This window comes from Lycium barbarum, chromosome 3 (assembly GCF_019175385.1).
Source record: "Lycium barbarum isolate Lr01 chromosome 3, ASM1917538v2, whole genome shotgun sequence".
Taxonomy (NCBI): domain Eukaryota; kingdom Viridiplantae; phylum Streptophyta; class Magnoliopsida; order Solanales; family Solanaceae; genus Lycium; species Lycium barbarum.
The window spans coordinates 366782-385569 of record NC_083339.1 but is presented as its reverse complement, the minus strand read 5'-3'; the positions used below and the strand labels follow the sequence as shown (position 1 = coordinate 385569).

The 18788-nt window shown below is 31.2% G+C and overlaps 1 protein-coding gene across 3 annotated transcripts; it reads left to right on the top strand.

The window, feature by feature from the left end:
* The first annotated feature begins 1283 nt into the window (after positions 1-1283).
* Positions 1284-14562, top strand: LOC132629809 (beta-fructofuranosidase, insoluble isoenzyme 1-like). 3 transcript variants are annotated; one of them, XM_060345174.1, is made up of 5 exons: positions 1284-1525; positions 11937-12958; positions 13159-13403; positions 13698-13794; positions 14212-14562. In XM_060345174.1, the coding sequence occupies exons 1-5, from the start codon at positions 1327-1329 to the stop codon at positions 14389-14391; spliced, it is 1743 nt and encodes a 580-aa protein (XP_060201157.1). In that variant the 5' UTR covers positions 1284-1326; the 3' UTR covers positions 14392-14562. The 3 variants fall into 3 exon arrangements, with proteins under 3 accessions (XP_060201157.1, XP_060201156.1, XP_060201159.1); XM_060345173.1 differs by lacking the exon at positions 1284-1525 and adding an exon at positions 9702-10166; XM_060345176.1 differs by lacking the exon at positions 1284-1525 and adding an exon at positions 11231-11815.
* Positions 14563-18788: the final 4226 nt, after the last annotated feature.

Sequence of the window (18788 nt, the reverse complement as noted above, 5' to 3'; positions counted from 1 at the left end):
ATCAGTTTGGTCCATAACCCAAAATAATAAAAGTAGCCGCTGTTCTTCTCTACCTTTTCATTAATTGTCACATTCTAGATTTTTTTGAGATAAAGCTTAGTAACAATCACAAGTTGTGGTGCTTATATAGTTGCTACTATAATTGGTAATTAACATTAGGCAAACTTTTATTATGTGAATATATATAGTTAGGTGCAGGTTGGCATTAGGTCTCATTTTCTCGATCTTTCACATTGCCTAACTTTTTTGTTAAATTTTTCTATGTTTTTGTAAGGAGCAATGTTGAGGGGAAAGAAAAACATGGACATTAAAAGAATTAAAAGGTTATGATGGTGAAAATTGAACCATGTATACTTATATAGCTAAGGTCCTCTAACATACCGAACGTGGACAAAAATACTAAAGTTAGGACATATATATAACATACCATTGTCTTTTTGAGTTTACGTCATACATGATCATGAGAAGGGAGTTTGCCATTTTAATATTGTAATTTGTACTCGTGAAAGGATTTGAGCATCAAATTTACATTAAGAAAAGGTCATGAGGTGGTTCTACCATTGTCAGTGAATTTTAATTATTAATTGTAAGCTAATTATCTTATATATTAGATTATTAATAAATATTGTCAAGAGATTACATATAATTACATAATAAGAATATGATTGTGTAATATTTTTTATAATATTGACGCATAAAAGAAAACTATTTATTTAAAAGGCGAAAAGCTTGTCCTTCAATGTCATCGGTGAAAACAAGGAACTACAAATATTTCCAGTAACTACATAATATGTGTGCTTAATAAGCAATATTATTGTGTAAATATTTTGTTCATACCAATCCAGTAAATATATAATATGTGTGTTCAACAAAATTGTTACTATATTTATTTAATCATCGTTAGTTAATACATATTTTCACTTCTAATTTATTACTAATCACGGTAAACTAACATAGCTTTGGTATAAATATTGGGTGTGTAATTAGGTGCCAAATGTTCAAAATATAAAGTGAAAAAAGAAAGGGTGGCAAATGGCAAAAGGCACGTGTAAGAAAAAACTGGCAAGTAAAAAGGAAACTCAAAGATGCAGATATTCCAATACAACTGCACCGCTATCGTTATAATTAAATAAAAGTTTATCCAAAAAGAAAACGAAAAAAACTATTCCTATCCAAATTAACTAAAGAAAAAAAAACTCCAAAAATCGACCTTTTTTTATCCACTCATCATAGTTGGTTTTCTCTATAAATACTCCAACACGCTTTATTTACTTCTTCATTCTTCAGTTTCTTTCTCCACATTATTACAAAAAAGAAACACAAAAAATGGAGTTGTTTAAGAAAAATTCTTCTGTTTGGGCTGTATCAGTTTATTTATTTAGCTTAGTTGTAGTTTTATCAAACATTAATGTTGTGTTTGCTTCTCATAATGTTTTTGTGGACTTGCAATCTTCAAGTGCTGTTAGTGTCAAAAACGTTCATAGAACTGGTTTCCATTTTCAACCCCCAAAGCATTGGATCAATGGTATGTTCATCTGTTTCTCTGGCTCTAATTTCTGTGTTGTGTGTGTGCAAGAGCAGCGGCATACACAAAATTTAACGTATAAGCAGTGTCGATTTATTGGCACAGTTCTAACTTAAATGCGAGTTTGTGTACTCTAGGGCTGTGTTATTATATTTTTAGTCGTTGTATGTATCTAGCATAGTGTTTGTTTCTAGTTCATGCGTTGATGGTGCTATTTTATTACTAAGATTATTGCATTATAGGGGAGATGAAACTTCTGAAAAAATCTCTATTTTTAACTTATATATTTTGATCATAAGTATTATAAGAGGAGATTATTGCTGTTTCTTTTGCATAAGGAACTATAATTTTCGTTTTGCTGCTTAGTTGATTATTGTAGCTACGTATATGTAAGATTGATCATTCTTGATAGCTAACCCCCTTGTGGGCACTCTAGCTGAAAAAAATACCACTACTTAAGAGAGTAAAACGTTTCTTATTAAAAACGAGTCTATTCCCTAGATTATGTTAGTTATTATGGCAAGAAAAGGCTATGGTTTTGGATAAGAATGTGCAAAAGAGAAAAAGAAACATGCAACATATGAAAAGTATTTTTTGGCCTAAAATTTTGGCCTTGGAATCAATTTTTTGGAGGCATCCTTTATATTCCCCGTGACATTTTCTTCTTCCATATTGGTTTTCTCCTAAGTTACTATATCACGATAAAAAAAAATGACATATCTTGTGTAGGTCTTATATTAACTAGCCAAACAAATTGTCTCTTATATATAAATATAAAAGAAAAAAATACGTTATATGTTTCGTTTTATGTGACACTATTTTTTTAATAGTCCGTTCCAAAAAGAATAATACTTCGATCTCTTATCTAAAAATAAATAACTTTAAATTTATCATGTTACACTTAATGACTTATTTTTATAGCCACCATAATCTCAAGACATGTATAAGACAATTGTTCCAAAAATTATTTTCTCTCTCTTTCTTAAACTACTTTCCTAGCTAAACTCTGATACATATATAGACCGGACAAGTCAGAAAATATACATTCAACAATGGTATACTGTACAAGAAGCTAAGTAATATTTTACTTTATGGGACTCCAAGTGAAAGCTGCCAAAACTAACACTTATTAGCAGTTTCTACATAAATTGTGCCTTGTTATTGTCAAGTTGGGCAACCAATTTTTTGAGGCCACTACATGAATAAGAGCAACATCTTTTCATTTCAAAAGACAATGGCTTTGTCCAACTTTGGCAAAAGAAACAAACTTGCGCTCACACACAAAGGATAAGTTGATGCATCGAGTTCATTACTCAAATGATCATTTAACTATTGGAAATTATGTAGTAAAATTGTCTTTCTTTATGTTGTCTAAGAAGTTGCTTTTCTATAGCCATTTGACACGAAAAATCATTCTAGTCGATTTGTGAATTTTTTACACCAACTCCTGATTTAACATTTATATCAGTCCACGTGGACTACTACATACATTGTGCCTTCTTATTGTCAAGTTGGGGCAACCAATTTTTGTCGCCACAATATGAATAAGAGCAACATCTTTTCATTTCAAGACAATTGCCTTATACAACTTTGGCAAAAGAACAACTTGCGCGCACATACTAAAGAATAAGTCAATTTGTCGAGTTTATTATTCAATTGATCGCTCAACTATTGAAAATTTATGTAGTAGAATCGTATTTCTTTATTTTGTCAAAGATGTCACTTTTCTATAACTATTTCACACGAAAAATCATTATAGTCGATTTTGTGAATTTCTGGCATCCAACTCTTGATTTAACATTTATATTTGTCCATGTGGACTTAATAATCACGACACTAAACACAAGCTCATAATAATATCTCACCATAATAATTTAGTGTGTGCATATATATATACAAATATTCAACTCGTCCTCTCACATCCGCATTAAATAAATTTTCCCTTCGATCAAAACATAGAAATTCTTTGATGATGGTCGCGATAAGAATTAAACAACGGGCTCTGTTTACTTTGTTAGCACATGTTAAATTATGTGACCCGAAATTGAAAATAAAATGTCAACAAATACGTTATCTATGAAAAGTCAAAATTTTCAACTACGAATAAAAAGGTGCTCGGTAACATTCACTCTTTGTGTCGTTTGTCTAGCTATCATTAAAGTTTCAAGAAAATCCAAAAAGTATTCAAACTCCTTTTTTATTATTCAAATTAGTGTCAACCTATTGTTTATAATCTATAAGTCCAAGAATGAACACATGGCTAAATATATAAGATGTTGTTTATTATTTATTGTTATGACATCAACATCCACTTTTTCTCCACCACACTTTAAAGTAAAACTTCAAAACAAATGCAAACCCCTCTTTCCATTTATGGGCTTATGATTATAAAATATAAAATCAAGATTTACTAATTGACAACCACAACAAACATCTTCCCTTTACCTAATCTTTTAATCTGAAAACGGTGGGGCTGTTTCTAGAGTGCAAGGTCAAAACAATAGTTTTATTTGTTTATTTTGTCTGAACCATGAGAAACAGGTTGCACACAAAAAAAGCTCCTGGATTCTCAAGTAAAAAGAAGGAAAAGAAAATAATTACTTAAAAAAGAATTAGAAGTCTTTTTTACTTTAGTTTGGGTCATGACGGCCAGTGTAGAATCCTAAGATTGTAGAAGCAACGCCGCAGAAAAGAAAAGATTTGTTGTTAATGTAGCTCAATAAGAATAAAACAGAAAAGATATTTGACCTTTGAGAATGAAGAAACTCTCGATAAGAAGTGTTTCCCTTTTATGGGACCTACGAGGGGCAAATATGAATTAGACAGGTCAGGAGGTTCCGGATATGAAATATTTATACCGATGCTTCCCTCTTTAGGGTCCTATATGCTACAAATCTGAATTTGTCGGGTTAGGGAGTTATGCATTTTTCTTTTTAGATTTTTCTGCTTGAGACGGAGGTGGATCTTTGGACTTAACGAGATATTTTGTGCTTTATTTTTGTCAATAATTAAAGGGAATAAGATATTTTTGGCACTATATCAAAAGGTGGATCTTTATTTCTCAATATTATGATTATTATTTATTATAAGTCAGGTCGACATGGGAAATAGATTTTTTGTTTCCTTCTAAAAATTAGGTGTTTATGGGTAGGGCCGTAGGGGATTCTAGTGGAACATAAAAGTTGCAGCAATTTTGGAGGTGCACTTCATTTGATAATGTAGCTATCCTTTTTACATATATTGCCAATTTACACTTACCGTGTGCATATCCTACACTTGGTTCTTTCCAAGGTATCACCAAATTGTGCTAAGAATGTACCTTTGACGCTTGCAAAGTTGTTGTAGCATATAGTAGAAACATGTCATCAAGTCAGCAAAACCTTAGTGGAAGTGCATGTAGGAAGTTTGTCATCAATTTTTCTTGGTGTTTTATTGTGAATGATATATGCCTAAGGTCGGTGCGAATCCAAGAGCTGAACATAATTATAGGTTTGACTGTTTGAGTTCGGATTTCTTTCACCCATTCGATTTATAGGGTTCGTAGTATATTTTCTGTACTTATGTAGTAATTTTTTTTAATACATATACATGGTTTGTGTCAAAATTTCTGAGTCATTCGTCTATGGTCCTAAGGCCATTTTCTTCCACATGATACTAGAGTTAAACCCATCACAACATATTCTTGATTTACCATATATAACCATTTTTTTGTGCGGATTGCCCTTCAATAGCACTGGTCTTTAATTTTACCCCTCAAATTGGTGGTCTTTAATTTTTGCCCTTCGCTTAAAAAGGTGCCGAAAATACCCCGAGGTTCTGAGTTCGAACCCCGCTCAGTAAAAAAAAAACGCAAAGCAAGGTTCTGCAAAAAGTCTGCCTTATGCGGCAGAGTTTGCCTTAAGGCATAACTAAAGTATGTCTTATGCGGCAAATGTTGCCTCAAGGCATAACTAAAAGTTTGCCTTATAAGACAAAATCTGCCGCAGAAGGCAGACTTTTCGCGAAGCCTTGCCTTGTGAATTTTTTTTATTTTTATGACTAAGTCGGGGTTCGAACCCAGAACCTCGTGGTATTTTAGGCGAAGGACAAAATTAAAGACCAATAATTTGAGGGACAAAAATAAAAAACCACCCCCAAAGAAGGGCAATCGTGCAAATTTCCCTATATAACAAGTATATGGGCTAGCCACTTTTTGGGCCGATTTTGAAAATAGCGTGTGTTTGAAATTTCGTTGAAAAGTAATCACTTTTAATATAGAAACGTCATCACATTATCATGTATTTCGAACTTAAACAAGAATAAAGTCTGGGATACTTTCACGACTTATGAAATCCATGAGACTGTCAAGGATACCAAAAATCATATATTTTTCAATGATGTTTGAATCTGTAGCTATTTTTCAATTACAAGTGTGGAAGATTGCTATTTTTTTATTTTACCCTGATTAATTTACCCAATTTTGGAGCTTCATGTTATATGTTGTTCACGGTTAGCTAGTGTCTAAGCTCATTTCCACAAGAATTCACCCATATATTTGGCATGAATCGAACCCACTAAGAACTCAAAGGTGGAAAAGCAATTTGAAAAGAAGAAAAAAAAAAAGTCTTGTGCAGCCAGCTATTAAGTACAAATGTTCCAAGACATATCTATGAAAACGGAAAGTAGAAAGACAAAAGTTTTTGCCAAGTTTATCAACCAATTTTCCACAGGCAGTCAAAACACTTATGCTGATTTTATTGGTTAGGAATCTTGGAAAAGTTAAGTAAATGTGATGCGTAATGCACTTGTTCTTGTTATGCATATTCATTAGTCAGCACCTATTCATCGATCCAATTTAGTTACATTTTCAACAATTACTGTGGTCGTGGTCCTATCCATTTTATTTTGAGCCTCAAACATCATGATTACATATTATCTGAATGTGATGAAAATAAATTCATCTATTCCGCGTCTATTCCGTGTGGGTTGTCTTTTTTTTTTAATCACTATAAAATAAAGTTTGTTGCTAATAATCTGTTGCTAAATTTTATTTTATTTAGTTAATTCGCTAAATAGTACATAGCTAATAAGATTTTTTCATTATCCGTCGCTAATTAGTTATGAAGTAGGATTAACTTTACTACGCGCACATTAATTTAGATAGCCTCTTAAAATCTACTCTCTTTGCTTAATACTCGTACTTCAACTTGCGGCATTTCATTTTTTTTTCTAAAAAGGGAAAAAAATCAGTCCATATGAAAAGCTAGCTTAGAATCGCATTAAGTGTTGGAAGGTGTTGGAGATTTTATCTCACACTGAGTAAGATTCTCAAAGGAATTTATAATGCATTGAGTTACTCCACTTATTATAATGTTAATAATTATAAGGTTATGACTTATGAGTGTTTCTAATTATAATAAGTTTAAAGAGCTCAAATATATATATATATATATATATATATATATATATATATATATATATATATATATATATATATATATATATATATATATATAAAAAAGTAGCTGATTATATTGATCAGCAAATAGAAGATTATTTCATGTATATAGGTTAAAAATTATATTTTATATATATGTGTTAAACCGTGAACACCTTAGTAAAACTCATAGTTTCACGACTGCCAAATCATTATAAATTTTTGAAATGTTGTGATTGTGTGAGTTGTTCAAAAACTTAGTAGTAACAGATCAAATCTTTGGACTCGAGCACTACGATATACACATAGACATATTAATATTTGTGTCCGTGATGCAAGATCAATCAGTGAAAATTATACCTCAATTTCAAACGAGTTAAGATCTGTTATATGCATTCTCAGTTAGGGGTGTACATGGACCGGGTTGGTTCGGGTTTTTTAAACACCAAACCAAACCAATTGCGTCGGGTTTTTAAATTTATACACCAAACCAAACCAATAAAATTTGGGTTTTTCAACCTCGGGTTTTCTCGGGTTATTCGGTTTCTCGGGTTTTTCGAGTTTTTTTTTTCCAGAATAGTCTTGATGCAAAACATATACACTTTTACTTCAAATATTTCTTTAGTCCTAGTAAGATACAACTATAATTAAGGTGTTTCTTAAGAAAATAACACAAAATGTGAGAAGAGTGATGACATTGTATTAAAATATTCAACAAAAGATAATAAAACCGGTTAACATAAATATTGCTAATTAATAAGCCATAAAGAAAATGACCATAATCTAAAAATACTAAGTCATGCTAAAATAAGTACAGCTAATAAGTACAAATTACATAACAAAGAAAAAAAACTTAAGTTATGTATTTTCACTCTGTAAACCAGTTATGCAAAATTAAAGAATAGATATCCAATATTATTATCATTCCTAGTGGTAAATTGAATTTCTTTTGTTTGCATTAGTGTTGAGTTGGTTTTGGTTTGGACTTTATTTGAGTTATTAACATCCATATGATATAAAACTTATTGACATTCAAAATTCTAAGTTCAAGCTTGAATAATATGATAATAGATAAAAAGAAAAAGGTACGAAATAATTTAAGAAATATTTATAAATTACATTACAAATAAATATTTTTATGTATAAAATATTTTAAAAATTGAATACATATAATGTCGGGTTGGTTTGGTTCGGTTTGACTTTTTTTAGCTAAAACCAAACCAAACCAATTATGATCGGGTTTTTTTTTCAACACCAAACCAAGTCAAACCAAACCACTAGTCGGGTTTTTTTCTCGGTTTGACTCGGTTTATCGGTTTGGTGCGGTTTCTCGGTTTACTTTGTACATCTCTAATTCTCACTCACTATGTTTTCCGTTTAAATTTGTATTATATACTATAACGCATCAATTGTGTAACAGTTTTAAGATGTTCTCCACCTGTAATTTTAACATTTTAGGCATGTTGAACAAATTCTTTCGTATGGTATTAAAGCAGATTTCTCTGGGTTTTAGTCTAAACTGCACCGATTAAGCTACTAGCTCGAGAATTGTCTCATTTATTTGGTGAATTTGGGCGTGGAGTATGGCTTTCCACGATATATGTGTATAAATTTGTGAATTAAAAAAAAACTTTTTGTTTTTGTTACACAATCAGTTTGGTCCATAACCCAAAATAATAAAAGTAGCCGCTGTTCTTCTCTACCTTTTCATTAATTGTCACATTCTAGATTTTTTTGAGATAAAGCTTAGTAACAATCACAAGTTGTGGTGCTTATATAGTTGCTACTATAATTGGTAATTAACATTAGGCAAACTTTTATTATGTGAATATATATAGTTAGGTGCAGGTTGGCATTAGGTCTCATTTTCTCGATCTTTCACATTGCCTAACTTTTTTGTTAAATTTTTCTATGTTTTTGTAAGGAACAATGTTGAGGGGAAAGAAAAACATGAACATTAAAAGAGTTAAAAGGTTATGTTGGTGAAAATTGAACCATGTATACTTATATAGCTAAGGTCCTCTAACATACCGAACGTGGGCAAAAATACTAAAGTTAGGACATATATATAACATACCATTGGATTCCAAAACCTAACACTCGTAAAATTTAGAGGAACACGACATATTAATTTTGTCTTTTTGAGTTTACGTCATACATGATCATGAGAAGGGAGTTTGCCATTTTAATTTTGTAATTTGTACTCGTGAAAGGATTTGAGCATCAAATTTACATTAAGAAAAGGTCATGAGGTGGTTCTACCATTGTCAGTGAATTTTAACTATTAATTGTAAGCTAATTATCTTATATATTAGATTATTAATAAATATTGTCAAGAGATTACATATAATTACATAATAAGAATATGATTGTGTAATATATTTTATAATATTGACGCATAAAAGAAAACTATTTATTTAAAAGGCGAAAAGCTTGTCCTTCAATGTCATCGGTGAAAACAAGGAACTATAAATATTTCCAGTAACTACATAATATGTGTGCTTAATAAGCAATATTATTGTGTAAATATTTTGTTCATACCAATCCAGTAAATATATAATATGTGTGTTCAACAAAATTGTTACTATATTTATTTAATCATCGTTAGTTAATACATATTTTCACTTCTAATTTATTACTAATCACGGTAAACCAACATAGCTTGGTATAAATATTGGGTGTGTAATTAGGTGCCAAATGTTCAAAATATAAAGTGAAAAAAGAAAGGGTGGCAAATGGCAAAAGGCACGTGTAAGAAAAAACTGGCAAGTAAAAAAGGAAACTCAAAGATGCAAATATTCCAATACAACTGCTCCAATATCGTTATAATTAAATAAAAGTTTATCCAAAAAGAGAAAAAAACTATTCCTATCCAAATTAACTAAAGAAAAAAAAACTCCAAAAACCGACCTTTTTTTATCCACTCATCATAGTTGGTTTTCTCTATAAATACTCCAACGCGCTTTATTTACTTCTTCATTCTTCAGTTTCTTTCTCCACATTATTACAAAAAAGAAACACAAAAAATGGAGTTGTTTAAGAAAAATTCTTCTGTTTGGGCTGTATCAGTTTATTTAGTTAGCTTATTTGTAGTTTTATCAAACATTAATGTTGTGTTTGCTTCTCATAATGTTTTTGTGGACTTGCAATCTTCAAGTGCTGTTAGTGTCAAAAACGTTCATAGAACTGGTTTCCATTTTCAACCCCCAAAGCGTTGGATCAATGGTATGTTCATCTGTTTCTCTGGCTCTAATTTCTGTGTTGTGTGTGTGCAAGAGCAGCGGCATACACAAAATTTAACGTATAAGCAGTGTCGATTTATTGGCACAGTTCTAACTTAAATGCGAGTTTGTGTACTCTAGGGCTGTGTTATTTTTAGTCGTTGTATGTATCTAGCATATTGTTTGTTTCTATTTCATGCGTTGATGGTGCTATTTTATTACTAAGATTATTGCATTATAGGGGAGATGAAACTTCTGAAAAATTCTCTATTTTTAATTTATATATTTTGTTCATAAGTATTATAAGAGGAGATTATTGCTGTTTCTTTTGCATAAGGAACTATAATTTTCGTTTTGCTGCTTAGTTGATTATTGTAGCTACGTATATGTAAGATTGATCATTCTTGATAGCTAACCCCCTTGTGGGCACTCTAGCTGAAAAAAATACCACTACCTAAGAGAGTAAAACGTTTTTTATTAAAAACGAGTTTATTCCCTAGATTATGTTAGTTATTATGGCAAGAAAAGGCTATGGTTTTGGATAAGAATGTGCAAAAGAGAAAAAGAAACATGCAACATATGAAAAGTATTTTTTGGCCTAAAATTTTGGCCTTGGAATCAATTTTTGGAGGCATCCTTTATATTCCCCGTGACATTTTCTTCTTCCATATTGGTTTTCTCCTAAGTTACTATATCACGATAAAAAAAAATGACATATCTTGTGTAGGTCTTATATTAACTAGCCAAACAAATTGTCTCTTATATATAAATATAAAAGAAAAAAAATACGTTATATGTTTCGTTTTATGTGACACTATTTTTTTAATAGTCCGTTCCAAAAAGAATAATACTTCGATCTCTTATCTGAAAATAAATAACTTTAAATTTATCATGTTACACTTAATGACTTATTTTTATAGTCATCATAATCTCAAGACATGTATAAGACAATTGTAAAAATATTTTCTTAAACTACTTTCCTAGCTAAACTCTGATACATAAATTAAAGGAAAAATGCATAAAAACACTCTCAAACTTGTCTCGAATTACCACTAACACATCTATACTTCGGCCCTGTACTATTTTGAATTGGAATTACACGGCAAGTGTACTCACTCTCGTATAGTCGTGTGAAACAAAAAAATAAGTCAAAGTTTGACTAAGATATACGAGTGTCATTTCTTAATTAGATACCATACAATTAATTATAATAACTCTCTCTTTCTTTCCCCTGTAACCCTTTCCCCTCTTTTTTTTACCTCTGTAAATAAGCCATGGCAGGCAAATTGTCACCCACACGCCTCTCCAGCCATTCTTTCTTCTCTTCCTTTCATTTTCATCCACAATAATCTTTTCTCATGAATCTCTGTTATCTTACACCTAGTATTTAGAACTTACTAGTTCAATTTAAATTCGTGCCGAACAAGCTTACTAGCAAAAATTTCTTATGAAGTCTAAAACATGTGGAGAAGCTAGTATAATAGTTATTTTTTTCATTTCTTACATTTATGTGTTTTCACATTTCATTCGTTAACTATTTGATTGCTTCTCTATATTTTTTTTAATTATAGAATGCATTCAATTGTCTTCACTAATCATTTTCTAATTCTTTTGTTCTTATTGGTCTCTCTCGATGTACGACAGACCCTAATGGTGAGTTAGATGTTCTTTTTTCCAAAATTCATTCTAATACTATATATATATACACACAATTACCAATAACTCAATTCATATTATTGACTTTCATGTTTTTTTTCTTTTCTTTTTCCAACAGCACCAATGTATTACAATGGAGTCTATCATTTATTTTATCAGTACAACCCAAAAGGATCAGTATGGGGCAACATTATTTGGGCCCATTCAGTCTCCAAAGACTTGATAAATTGGATCCATTTAGAGCCTGCTATTTATCCATCCAAAAAATTTGACAAATATGGTGCATGGTCCGGGTCAGCAACTATTCTACCCGGTAACAAGCCCATTATTTTATACACTGGAGTAGTAGATGTCCACCGGGCCCAAGTCCAAAACTATGCTGTCCCAGCCAACTTGTCTGATCCATATCTTACTAAATGGATCAAGCCTGATGACAACCCCTTGATTGTTCCTGACAATAGCATCAACAAAACCGAATTTCGTGACCCAACAACAGCCTGGATGGGCCAAGATGGGCTTTGGAGAATTGTGATAGGAAGTTTGAGAAAACATAGGGGACTGGCCATATTATACAAAAGTCGAGATTTTATGAGATGGGTCAAGGCCAAACATCCACTTCATTCATCAGCTAATACTGGAAACTGGGAATGTCCTGATTTTTTTCCTGTATCATTGAAGAATACTAATGGTTTGGACACATCGTATCGCGACGAAAATGTTAAATATGTCCTTAAAAATAGCCTTGATGTCACTAGGTTTGATTACTACACCATTGGCATGTATGATATCAAAAGAGATAGGTACATTCCGGATAAAAATTCTACCGATGGTTGGAAGGGATTGAGACTCGACTATGGAAATTTCTATGCGTCTAAATCATTCTATGACCCTAGCAAGAATCGACGAGTCGTGTGGGGTTGGACTAATGAGTCTGATGTTTTACCAGATGATGATATCAGGAAAGGATGGGCTGGAATTCAAACTATTCCACGCAAAGTATGGCTTGAACCTAGTGGTAAACAATTGGTCCAATGGCCTGTCAAAGAATTAGAGACCTTACGAAAGAAAAAAGTTCAGTTAAACAAGAAGATGTTGCGCAAGGGAGAAAAGGTTGAAGTTAAAGGAATCACACCAGCACAGGTTTAGACTTTTAATAGTTAAACGTCATTACTATAAATAAAGAAGTTTTTACACTACACAACATCCGTACAAATGTATGCACTTGCTATACACAACTAGACAGATGAATTGTTTTTAGTTGACTAGAAATGTTAAGATCGTTTAAATAAGTTGTCCTTTACATATTAAGGCTAAACTTGTAAAACAATTGAAAATGGCAGGCTGATGTTGAAGTGATATTCTCTTTTTCAAGCTTGGACAAGGTAGAGCAATTTGATCCTAAATGGGCTGACCTTTATGCCCAAGATGTTTGCACCATTAAGGGCTCGACAGTTCAAGGTGGGCTTGGGCCATTTGGACTTGCAACATTAGCTTCTAAAAACTTGGAAGAATACACGCCTATTTTCTTCAGAGTGTTCAAGGCCCAAAAAGATTATAAGGTTCTCATGTGCTCAGATGCTAAAAGGTATGTTTATTCGATCTAATTATTTGCAACTCACATTATTTGTCTCTTTTGACCAAATGTTACTTGTCAACTTACTTTTGATAAGAAATAGATCTTGGCGTAATTCAATCTCAAACTCTAACATTTTTAGGCCTACAGAGCATGAATAATATAATATATGAGCACAATATCGAGTAAACCAAAAATTGGAATGACTCAATATTGATATCATGATAAGAAATAGACCTACTCATCAACTGTCCGTTAGTACCATTAAAAACTCTAACCTTATTTAATTTCTTTATTGATGGGCAGGTCCACCATTAGGCATAATGAAGCAATGTACAAGCCCTCATTTGCTGGATATGTGGATGTAGATTTAGTGGACAAGAAGCTATCTCTTAGGAGTTTGGTAAGTTTTCTTTCATCATTTTTTATTTATAATTTGTTTGAACAAATTTTCAAGTTATGCTTATTTTCAAAAGTGTTTCTAAAAAAAATACTTTTCGAAAGTAACGATTTGTATTTGACTAATCAATTTAAAAAAACACTTTTATCAATGTTAGATCATCAATTTATGCCTGACCTAGCTTTCAAAAAGTGTTTCTGGGTAGAAGATACTTTTTTCAGATTCTGAAATACACTTCAACTACTACTCAAAAATATTTATTTTTTCCTAAAAACTTGATCAAAAACTTCAACTCTCTAAAATAAGTACTTTTTTAAACAATAAGAAAACACTTCTGATTTCCCAGAACAAGCTATCATCTCTCTATTATCTTTTTATTTTTATTTTAAGTAATTGTTTTATTATTTATATGTTTTTCAGATTGATAACTCTGTAGTGGAAAGTTTTGGCGCTGGTGGAAAAACATGCATAACATCAAGGGTTTATCCAACACTAGCTATTCATGAAAATGCACATTTATTTGCCTTCAATAATGGCACAGAGACAATCACAATTGAAACTTTGAATGCTTGGAGCATGGGTACTCTTAGGATGAACTAAAACATTTTCAAGAAAAGAATTATGTCTACAAATATATGTGTACTCAATATGTCCTAAGAATCCTCCATAATTGTCTCTCATTTATTTTGGTGAATGTAGAGAGCATAGAGTATGTATATGGACTTCTCTATTACCATGCTTATGCATGTATACTAAGAAATTTGTTTAACTTTTTGTTGTTTTGTTACGCAATGAAATGTGTGGTCTTATGTAGTACTAATATTTGGTAAAATTAATTTGGCAAGTTGTTATGTAAAAGAGTTAGATAAAGTTTGGTTTTTTTAGAGCTAATATACTACCAAGTTGGATGCTTATTTTCTTAACTAGTGTCCGTACCCGCGCGATGCGCGGTTGTAATAAATTACAGTAATAGTCATATCCTATTTTAGTATCATATCTAATTGCTTCAAGTTTGAAATTGACATTTTTGCACAGATCACAATTTTTTCTTTATAAGTGATTATACTCCTCTTATACGTGAAAAAAAACTTTTGAAATTATTTTTATAGCGATTATGTTATATAAATATTATTTTCAATTATTTAACTATTTCAATCTATAAAAATATTCTTTGAGAAAAATCTATTCTAATATTTAAGACTTTCCAAAAATATTACTCCAACCTTATTTCCTTTTTATACTAAAAGTAAACTTTTTTTATCTTTTAATTAAATAAAGAATTAACTACATTCAATTGAAAAGGTTTATATTTCAAATCAAATTCAAAATTTTAAAAAAAACACTCAATTCAAAAAATAACCACAGACCATGTAATTGCATTGCCTGTAAATGGGATATTATCCAAAACTTGTCGTTTGATATTGTAAAAGCCACTCGACTAAAATTGTTACACACTCGCACACACATCCCATACAGATATTATGATTGAAACTTGTTAGATCTCCTTATAATTAACCAATATGGTTATCACATATTCCTTGACATAGTAAAGCAGCAAAAAGAGTATAAATTTTATTGAATAAGAAAAAAAGTTTCTTTAGTAATTGAATAAATTTGTATATTGAAAAATTAGAGTTTACATTTTCAAACTGTTAAATAAAGGATGAGCACAAATTGCTTAAAATAAAAATGCCAATCAATTTCGATAATAATATATATGCATTTTTGGACGCAACCAAGTTGAAATCCTTTCACAAAAAACACATAACTTCCCATCATCACTCTTATTCTTTCTTTTCCTAAAATTCAAATAATGTTGGACCCTTCCCTTCTAAAAAAAATAATAGAGAAATCAAAGATGGGCTTATTAATGCAAAAATCAAATTAATTAAGCCAAATTGAAAAGTATAATGAATACTTCCTCTATCCCATATTAGTTGTCCATATTACTAAAATCATTTGTCCCAAAATACTTGTTCATTTACAAAATCAAGATAAAATTAATTAAATTTTTCTATTTTATCCCTAACATTAATTATTTTTTAAAGTAACCAATAATGATTAGAGTGCAATTTATTGAAGAGAGATAAGGGCGATGTTGTACAAATACATTTTTATTTGTGATTTTTTAAATAGCGTGTAAAGGGGAAAGTGGACAAATAATATGGGACTGAGAGAGTATATGTATTCATTACTAAATTTTTATAATTTCTAGTCTCAATATTATAATTTCTTTCCTTATATTACACGTATAATATAAATCTGAAAATCTTAAAATTAACTCAAAAAATCTATGATATGTATTCACCAACTTAAAATTAAATCTAAACATCTTTGATACATATTCACCAACTTAAAATTAAATCTGAAAATCTTTTCCAAAATACTTTCGTTTGTATTTATTAGGAGAACTCTTCCTCTTTTAAGTAGATCATAATGTATGTTTCAATTGTAAACAGTAGACCGATAAAATTGTATCTTATTCAACTGGTATGAACTATACTACCAAATCAATTATAGATTCTAACTCCAAGATTATTTACACATCTGATTTATTTTAGAGAAATCTACTAAAATAATATATAAATTAGAACATATAGCATCACTTATGTAGGTATTTCATTTTAAATATACTTTCTATTTTCAATATAAAGTTTGAGTTTAATTTAAGTTATATAAATTTCTATGTGACGTTTCTTTTTTAATTAATTGTAGATTCCATTATTTATTTGTATGTGTAATTGTCTTAACAACTATCTAAGCGGAGAGATTATCCTAGATCTTATAATGAGAGGCATAACTTAAAAGTAATATCTTTTGTTATCTTTCAGTTTTATCGCAATTCAAATTGTATGTTATATTATTGCTCATAGTAAATATTATCGTAAAATTAGCAATATTACATGTATTTCTTCATAGCTATTGTAATGCTTCAAAGGTAACTCCTTCAATTGTGGTAATATATTAAACCCATTCAGTATACACCTGCAAAATGCTTTATTGTGCAAAAGGAAAGACAATATATACGTTCCTCTAACTTATCTAACTTCTGAGCCAAACCAAGTCTTTTCAAGCTCGGCATCGGAACCTAAACCTAATTCATTGATTGTCATACATTAATAACAGTTTTTAGATGGTTGATAGAATTAGTAAATTTCTAAAAAGGACATGTCTATCAATATATCATTGTTTCAAAAAAGGAACTCCATAATGATTCTCTCTTATTTTAATAGTTTTAGATTTCAATAGTCATTTTCGAAGGATTCCCTAATACTTATACTATGGAATAAATTTGTTTGTTTTCTTGTAACTCCAAAGAGAAATTATGTTAGGAGGTTCTCCATTACTTAGACTGTGGCAAAAAAAAAAAAAAAAAAAAAAAACAATTCCACTGCATATGCTTTGAACGCAAATTACTCAAAAAGAGTAGCAAGTATACCTGTAGGAAAAGGGGCTACTGCTTGTGAGTGTACTCTCGCTATTGCATAATGAAAACATCAAGTGAATGAGGATGAGATATCCTTTCCAAGTAATGTAGCTCCTGTTGACACCCAATTTTGTCCCGCCTCTCTTCCAAAATACCTATTTACGCCTCTAATATTTTTAGAAAAATTAAAATATATATATAGTCATTTTTTACTAAATTATCAACTTCTCATCAATACCGGCACTTTATTATTCTGTTGCAGTTACTCTTATTATTATTATTATTATTATTATTATTATTATTATTATTACAGTTCACAATTTTTATCATTTCAGTATTTTACCAGCTTACGCACACGCATCGCATTTATCTTTGCATAATTAAATAATAGTATTTATCTTACTGTGGATTTTCGAAATATTATTGCACGACTATTACGACGCCATTTTTATCTGAGCATTAATGTTTGCATATTTCATGTTGAGCAATATTTTAACACAAGTTATTTAAATAGGTCTCTTATTCAAATTTAGAAGCCAAACTATTTCTTGCACTCGGTCCGTATTTTGACTTACCGGACCCCAAATCAAAGTCCGATTAATTCCTAATGTATGGCGATTCCACTGGGGATACGTTGGATGATGAGTTTGTGATGGTGGAGTTGGATATGTTGGTGGTCGTGGAGCTCGATATGCTGGTTGTGTGTTGTAAACAGGGTAGGATATTTGTGGTGATTGATGGGGGTTCTGGACTTAACATCTGTCCATTAACAAGTCTGAAGAAGATCGGATATAATGTTAGTGAGCTCAAGACAAGTGATGTGAATATTCGAGCATTTGATGGGGCTCAAAGGCGCCCTATTGGAGAAATAGAGTTGAAAGTGTTGATTGGTCCTGTTGAATTCATTATGGATTTTCAAGTACTGGATATTTCCACGACATACAACATGCTGTTAGGAAGACCGTGGATACATCTGGCTGGGGCTGTACCATCTACTTTGCACCAAACTGTCAAATTCGAGTGGGATCAGCAACAAATATGTATACATGGAGAAGGGGATACGTCTTTCTATCGAGAGCAATCCATCCCATTCATTGAGGCAGAAGGAGGGTTCGACGGAGCAGCTTACCACGCTTGGGAGGTTGTGAATGTCACTAAAGTGGGTGAAGTCTGTCAAACTCAAGAGTTTAAAAGGTCATGCGCCGCGATTATGGTTGCAAAAGAAATGCTGAGAAATGGGTACCAACCTGGATTTGGGCTAGGGAAGACATTAAATGGGCGGGTTGAGCCAGTCGTTCTCCCTACGCAACAGTTTACATTCGGTTTGGGATATGAGCCAACTGAGGAAGAAGTGAAGAAAGCACGAAAGAATAAAAAGAAAGAGGTTCCATTGCCAAAACCTATTCCTACCATTGATCAAACTTTCTCAAAACCTTCAGATCTAATTATTGAGGTTGCCTATGATGATATCGTGGAGGGAATCAAGAACCTGTTCGTGGAAGATGAAGATGATCATGCTGTGATAATCAAAGACTTTGCTGAAATATTGACTTTATAGGCTGTTGAGCCA